The 8212-nt window shown below is 43.1% G+C and overlaps 1 protein-coding gene across 4 annotated transcripts in view; it reads right to left on the bottom strand.

The window, feature by feature from the left end:
- Nucleotides 1–1071: 1071 nt before the first annotated feature.
- Nucleotides 1072–8212, bottom strand: part of megf11 (multiple EGF-like-domains 11) — a 90748-nt gene continuing 83607 nt past the window's right edge. For 3 of the 4 annotated variants that reach the window (XM_052059909.1, XM_052059913.1, XM_052059912.1), the window contains 5 exons: nucleotides 7858–8054; nucleotides 7713–7776; nucleotides 5550–5597; nucleotides 3854–4060; nucleotides 1072–3597 (listed from right to left, as the gene is read on the bottom strand). In XM_052059909.1, coding sequence (XP_051915869.1) covers nucleotides 3410–3597; nucleotides 3854–4060; nucleotides 5550–5597; nucleotides 7713–7776; nucleotides 7858–8054 — 704 coding nt within the window. In that variant the 3' untranslated portion in view covers nucleotides 1072–3409. The remainder of the gene's footprint in view (nucleotides 3598–3853; nucleotides 4061–5549; nucleotides 5598–7712; nucleotides 7777–7857; nucleotides 8055–8212) is intronic. The other variant, XM_052059911.1, reaches the window with a different exon arrangement.

Here is an 8212-nt window from a genome sequence, read left to right as displayed (position 1 = left end):
AAAATCCACGGAGTAACGCCCATTCAAATGCCCTGGTCAGTCAGTGTTTCTTAATCACCAAGACCAAGTGATGATATGAGAGTGAATGATCGTCTATGGCAGGGGTGATCAAACTTTTTTGACCGAAGATCTACTTTTCGATCAACCTACCTCCCGCGATTGACCCATTACCGCGCACGCACATACACACACATGCCACGATGAGCAACAGACTGACGAGGAGGCATGCGACTCACTTTTGCAGCCAGTTAACTATCGTAGCTCACGCGGACACCTTTAAAATGCTTCTTTCGGCCCTCTTTGCGAGTGCCATCGGTGAATTGTACACAAAATGCACATTGCCTGATAACAATAATAAAGGCTTCATCGCACAGCTCTAATAGCAAATTGAAATTGCAGACTGCTGAACGCTAACAACTTCCGGTGACGTAGTTCATGCGCCACCGTACATTAAATGTGACCTGCTTTATTTTATTTTGTTTTTTTAAATACTTTTTGTGAAAGAGAGACTGGTAGCGTGATTTGGGTTCAGTGTGCATTAACACAAAAATTGTATTACTGACATGCACAGATACACAAATATTTGTTAGGTTTTTTTCCCCCCCTCTCCACCCCTCGCGATCGATTTGGTACCAGTCCGCGAGCTACCCGTCGATCGCAATCGACGTAATGGCCACCCCTGGTCGACGGTTAATGTAACCTGCGATGGACTGGAGCCATTCCAGGGTGTACGCCCGCCTCCCATCTGGAATTGAGTCCAATTCACCCGTGACCATTATTTGACTGTAATCGCTCCAATTTATAGTATGTATTGGACATTGACCGGACTGAAACATGGCTGCGATGACACAAAAGGCTCGTTTTAATCTGAAATGTACCAAAACAAGAAACAGCATTGATATGACAGCAAGTGGTTAGAAAATAAAGCTCATCTCGAGAGATAACAGTCATGTGAAATAAAAGTAAAGTGCATCGTGTTCGGTACAGATGAAATGTAGTCTGGGTAATGATTGTCAAAATGTTATTGCTTCCGCAGAGGCTTTGATGCAAGTGACAAATTCAATGAGGCAATTCATCGTAATTTATAACAAATGGCATTTGTTTAATGCAAACAGATGATTTCTCTTTTTTCTCCCCCCCACACATGTAATGGCACATGATACCTGTGGGTGTTAAATTGGTCAGATAAAACTTTTCTTCTCTGGTAGAATCTAAAATAGAATTTACAAACTTCACAGACTGAGAGAATGAGAGAGAGGACTTCATTTTAAAACGCTTCACAAAATTACATCTCACAAGAAGATAAATTTGACATGTCGGTGTTTATGTACATCGGCGGGTACCCATTATGTGTTCATGCTCATCTTTTTTGAAAAAGCAATTCTAGTGTCACACTGATTAAACTCACCATCACTAATAAAAGAAATGAACAAATCAAGAAATTAGTTGGATAAATATACCAAACATAAAGGTCAGCCTCCCCCACCCCCCATATAGACATTTGCAAGAAAAGTTCTGGTCCATAGAAAAAAATTTCATTAATAAGCAGCAAATCCAAAAGTTGAGACATATTTTTTTGATGCAGTCTACGCATAAATTCTGCTGACCTGAATAGCACAACTTCATTTACACTGCAACACAAATGAGGCTCTTCACTTTGAACCGACATCTCGTCGTTCGAGTGTTCATTACCGGCACACGGCGAAGAAAAAGAGTGACTGTGACTGGCGTTATTTTGTATCCATGCTTTTTTTCCTCCTTTTTTAAAAAATCAATTAGCTCGTCTTTTACACTGCACTTGATCTCATGATCTCATCTAGGTCTGACATGTGGTGCCTGTACGTCAGTGGTGCGCAAAATATTGCCTGCGGGCTATTTATGGCCAACTGCATTCTTTTATTTGGGCTCACAAAGAATTTCTTTTATCAAGAGTCCTGTAATATTCTGGGCAACAATATAATTATTTTGATCTTATTAAGATTAGATTCATTCTAAATGACAAAATAATCAAATATTAGCAGTCTTTTCCCCCTTTTTTAAGATAACTGATTAATTAAAATAATATAATACAAAAAACTGTATAAGTTAGCTAGTGCTTTTATAATTTAAATCAACCCAACCATCCATTTTCTATACTGCTTGTCCTCATCAGGGTCACAAGTACTATTTTACATATTTTACATAAACCTTCAAGGGGAGTTGGAATTTAAATGCCAAAATCACTTTGTCGTATTTGTTGAAACAGTCAATATAGCTTGACAGCTTTACATGATGAATATGACATGTGAAAAAAAATCAGCCTCCAATTTGATAAACACGAAACCAACCCGCCCGAGGGAAAAAAAAAAGAAAGAGACATAAGGTTTGATTTACAAGGTGTCAATCATTTGTCAAACACTTGCGGCAAACTCATCGCAGGTAGCAGGTCAGCTTGAGGCGGCAGGGTGACAAATCATTGGTAAGTTCACATTCACAAGTTATATTGACTGTTTTGATAAATATAAAAAAAAGTATGGTCTTTTTGAAAATTGGAAACCCCTCCTTTGAAATATTCATTCATTCATTCATTCATTCATTCATTCATCTTCCGAACCGCTTGATCCTCACTAGGGTCGCGGGGGGTGCTGGAGCCTATCCCAGCCGTCTCCGGGCAGTAGGCGGGGGACACCCTGAATCGGAAGCCAATCAAAGGGCACACAGAGACGAACAACCACCCACGCTCACACTCACACCTAGGGACAATTTAGAGTGTTCAATCAGCCACGCATGTTTTTGGAATGTGGGAGGAAACCGGAGCACCCGGAGAAAACCCACGCAGGGGAGAACATGCAAACTCCACACAGGGAGGCCGGAGCTGGAATCGAACCCGGTACCTCTGCACTGTGAAGCCGACGTGCTAACCACTGGACTACCGGGTCGCCCTCCTTTGAAATAGTTTTTTTTTTAAAAACAGTTCTGGCTGTTTTTAAATCAACTGTGGCCCTTGAGCACGAAAGCTTTCCCACCCCTGCTGCTGTACATCATAAATCCTAACTGCTGTACACTCTGAACTGGGGCAGGCACAACCGTTACTCACGTCAACCCCATTTTGTCCTTCTATAAACTAAAGTGAAGAATGTCTCTTTCCCGGTAAATGACTTATCCATTCAATCCAAGCGTGGCAGCCTTAGCTCCCTCCGGTAGAGCCACCTTCCGCTCCAGAGCATCCATAAAGCTCCAGGAAGCAGTCTGGGAGATCTGGGAAAATAAAATTGCTGAACGATTGCTGGTGTGTGGGCTCTCGTCCTTTACTTTTTCCTTTCCGGGTCCAAAAGAGCTGTGGCTGTCACGTCCTTGTTGACCACATGAAGACAAACGGGGGGCCGTATGAAAATTGACGGACTGTTTCCAGCGTGCCGGCTTGGGTTCCCTAGAGGAGGGAGCTGGGGCTCTCGGGGTGTGGTGGCGAGGGATTGTGCGTGGGGCTGTGGCGCATAGGCAGAATGTCATAGTGGGTCGGGATGTGGCTGCCGCGAGGGAGGTCATATGGGTTCTGGGAGAAACCGGTGGCCATCCCGTTGGGCCCTTGCAAAACACTCACCGTGGGCTCTGCGATGGCTTGAGGGGTATGAAGGGGTGGGGGATGGAGGAAGAGGGTGGAGGGCAGTCAGCATCATATTTACTACATCAGTGTTTCCCAACCTTTATTGAGCCAAAGCTCATATTTCACATTGGAAAAATCTCATGGCACACTGCATGACACAACACCAATCAAAAAGGGTCCAAAAAGGTGTATACCATATTTTCAAGGCTACAGGTCGCACCTTTTACATTTTTCCCGTATAAAATAACCTACAATAAACCTGTTCCTCACCGACATCATAGATGTTTCCTCTGGTGCCGCCCAGGAGCGTGGCGGTGCCCCCGAAGGGCACTTCGCGGTGGGAGGGGGATTTCATTTCCACGTAGCTACTCTCCGTGTGCTTGCACGCCAGCCCCGGCGGGTCCCTGATTGTGGCGTAAGGGTTCTCGGTGCTCAGGGAGCAGGAGCTGGTGTTGCACATCGAGCTCTTGATGTAATCTGCCACGGAGGAGACGGCTATCTTCAGTTCCGGCAAAAATAAAGCGATGGTCGCTGGTGCGTGGTGGTACGAGCAGAAGAGCACAAAAACTTGTTGGCCTGCTTTAAAATGCTACACTTTTTTTTTTGTTGCCTCGGATGAATAATGGCTGTAAAAAGTAATCTGGATGGAAAGGGGAGCGCGGTGGATGACTCATCTCATCTATAACAATCTCATCAGTCAGTCTATGAGGACTCATTATGGACCACAGCAAGACTACTTCAAGACCACTCTTCACACCTTTGGATCCCTCGCAGTCACCGGAACCGCGCAGTGTGGGAGCGCAAATAATATGTCTGGCATCGAGCCACGGAGGGCAATTACCATTGGAGTGAAATTGCATGTCATCATGATCTCGTTTGAAAAGTTTTTCATATGATCAAGTGGCGATAGGAACCATTTGGTGAAACCGATTGACAGGGGAAGAAAACTTTTACAAAATTCTTTCCAATAATATATTCTATGTGCGACCACTAAACACATCATTCTGATTCAGATTCAGTTTGTGGAATATGAATGACGCAGAAAAATCCACTTTTTTTTTTTTTTAAATCGATCTCAGCCTCGTCCTGCCACTTGCTGTCGAAAGTGCCGACCAAGGCTCAGGAAACAACTGTCACGGCTCTCATGTTTTCTGAGTTTGGTCATGTGACCTTCGAGGGCTCAAAACATAGGCGTCGTGATGTCATTTTCAGGTGACAAAAAGTGGCAGTGCAAGGCAAAATGGCCACCCTTGAGATGGATAAAAACGGGTGGATTCTTTTGACTGAATTTAAATTACACATGCATAAAACTCACTCGTGTAAACGGATATGTGTTGTTATTCTTCTTACCTGTCTGCTGTCAGATAAATTAGGCGATGAAAAAAAAGTAATCTATAAGCAACATTATTTGGTCATTTGACACCATCAGCCTATTGTTTGGATGTCAACAAGTGAATCAGAAGCTGCTCCTCACTTGCAAGATTAACATGTCTTTCTGTGTTACCCTCACCCGAGTCGTCACCAGAGCGGGTTGTCTTTCACCACACCGGCATTTATGGCTTCAGCCATTTAACCGTTAAAACTATATAAAAATCTTGTTTCTACTCGCTCTATGTTTACATTCTTCACTCTTCATTTGTCTTCCCGTCCTTTTTCTGCCACACACAGAGCGCATCACGGGGGACAGGCGTGTATCATAAATTGCAAGAGAGAAATAGAACAACGGGGGAAGGCTACTGCTGACTTATGTGAAGTATTAAGTCCCGGTGCGCTAGAAGCTAAAATTGAGAAGTGCTGGTTCTCGGTATGAGTGCGTACCAGCCCGCTTGAAGCACTGATTGCAAAGAAAATTTGGGACTTAACTTCCCCTTGAAGGACAGATCTCAGTTTTTAGTGCTGGGAAGGCTGAACGAGACACGCACTCATGCAGACACACGCGCGGTGTTGACGAAAATGAATTATTTACCTTTTCGGGAGCCTCTTGGAGCCTGCATCTCCCCCTGTTGAACATCTGCTACATAATGTCAAAACATGAAAGTCAGATGTTGCATAATTCACACAATCTGTGGCCAACCTTTTGTTTTGGAAGAATTGAGTACTCCTTTTAAGGATGTGGCAATGACTATTTACTGACAAATACTTTTTATATCTCCACACCCATAACCTCCTCCAGTCAACGGAGGTCAAGAAAGGATATTTTCAAAATCAGAGCGAGAGCATCCATTGTAAGGCTGCTGCACATTGAGCGACGAGGCCAAAATCACAAAGTGCAAAGTAACACTACACCATAATAATTGTGGATATGAGCCCCAACTGCTTGTCCTCTCGGGTTTCATCCCAAACTGACATTTGAATACCCTTTGCTAGCATCTAGAGTTTGACCTATACATGTAGAACATGCTCGCTGAAAAACTGTTCCAAGCACAAAAAATAAATAAAACGCGACGGTGCAGTGATCCATTGTTGTTGTGACGTCGTCACACATGCTCAGACTGAATGTTAAACATGCTCGTTTTCACAGATTACCGTTTTCAGCGTTTGTTGTTGAAAAAAAAATAAAATAAAGAGCCACTCTACTGTACTTCAGAACGGGCTCATTACTATTTTTCCCCCAATGGCAACGACTGACGATGCGATGTAAAAAGAAGCAAGACGTAGATAGAGACAGCGGTTCATATCTTGATTGGATTAGATCCTGGAGACTTTTTAAGTCAGAAAAAAATGGGGATGGCAGCCACATAAAAAAAGTGCAGCAGGGAGCACTAATGAGGATGGCAACAGATTCGGAGAATTGTTTGATCAGTTATGAGAACAATACATGGTGAATGCGATTTGCCCTGTGACAGCCTATAAACCACCAGGTGGTGCAAAAAACAAAAAACAAACCCCAAAACAAAATAAAACCAAGTACCGTTACTTTGTATTATTCACGGTTGTTATCATTAGCTAATTAATCAAGTTTTGTTATTCACTGCACAACATTTGCTCTGGAATTGGGAACCCATTGTTTTGCTAACATAAGAGTTCATCGATGCTAGTACTGGTTTAAAAAAAACAAAAAACTAAAATCAAATTATAATAGGTAATTGGGAAAATGAATGATAATTTATTTTCTTTTGTACTAAGTCCATCTCAGAGTCTTGACTTTTACTCAAGTACAGGAGCTAAATCAGTACTTATATTACAAGACATTTTTTCCTCACAAATATTAGTACTTCTAGCTAAACTACAGTATTTTCTACACTAAAAGGCGTTTCAAAGTATAAGGTGCATCTTTAATAAATGGTCTATTTTTAAAACTTCTTCATATATTGGGCGCAACCCATTATATTATTATTATTATTATAAGTTGCATAGAAGCCACAATAGTGGCTGTGGTTGCGTTATGCATCCACTAGATGGAGCTAAGCTAAAGGAATCCAATACATCTTTATTTCTATAGAGCTATCACAACCGCTGCAGCTCTAACAAAGCACTACACAGAACATTTAAAATACGATGTCCAAGAAATCAAAATATTGATTCATATATTAGGCCCATCAAATTATAAGGCGCAGTGTCTGCTTTAGAAAAAAATTAATGCTTTTAGGTGCGCCTTATAGTGCGGAAAATATGGTATCTGTTTGCTGTTGTCATTAACAAACACTTGACAATAAAACAGAGTAGCATAGCACGTCACCCCAATGAGAGTAATGAGGGGAGCATGATTGGTAAATTCAATATTCTAGAATTTCTAGAACGTATTCTTCCCGTGTGGGCATTGAACTATTTCGGCGATTCTGGATGTAATCGATAATCGACATCCCTCCACAATGCAGTAGCTGACCTAGCGTAAGCCATCACAGAGGAATCGAACACGGACTGAGAAGGCATACTAACGAGCTCTCACTGACCCGTGATCTCCTCAGAACCGCACCGATCTCTTTCTCAGCCGCATATCAAATGAAAATGAAAGCAGGGGATTTTTTTCTTTCTAACAAGGAGCCGGTGGTTAATCTTCATTCACAGCGGGGAGGCAGGGCCATGAGTGCAGGTCCACTAAGGACACGCACGTCTCTGCCCTTGGGGCGACGTCACAAAGTCATGATGGATGAGATTCTTCATGGGGGATGAGAGAGGGAAAACTCACCGAGATCGTTGAGGTTGCAGTAGGCTCTCCAGTCGGATCCGTTTCGGTTTTTCAGAGTGCTCGACTGCGAAGTGGGGCAGTAAAAGAACACTGGTTGATTTTATTTGAGTGGAGGAAGCTCCACTTGTGTGGCATGTGAATGTACTTTGAGGGTCAGCGTGGCATCCAGGTTGCTGGAGATGGTTGATACGACGTTGCACTGGGCCACGGTGTGGTAGCTGGGGTTGGAGAAGCACTGGCCGCCGCCACCGCTGCTGCTGCTGCTGCTGCTGCTGCTGCTGCTACTCGGATTGTGATTGACCTCAGCTGCGCTGGTCTTTATGGCCAAGGTACTGCCACACTCTGCGGATTTCAGTAGCAATTTATTCATGTCGACATTTATACATGATACGCTGAAAGAAGATCAACAGAGGAGGATGTACTCACTGGGCACGTTGACACAATATCTACCCAGCAATTTTCTACAGCGCTTGTTTAGGGTTGAGCGATGGAACGAAAAA

Source organism: Hippocampus zosterae, chromosome 3 (assembly GCF_025434085.1).
Source record: "Hippocampus zosterae strain Florida chromosome 3, ASM2543408v3, whole genome shotgun sequence".
Taxonomy (NCBI): Eukaryota; Metazoa; Chordata; class Actinopteri; order Syngnathiformes; family Syngnathidae; genus Hippocampus; species Hippocampus zosterae.
Note: the sequence above shows the minus strand (reverse complement) of the source record. Positions and strands in the feature narration are given on the sequence as shown.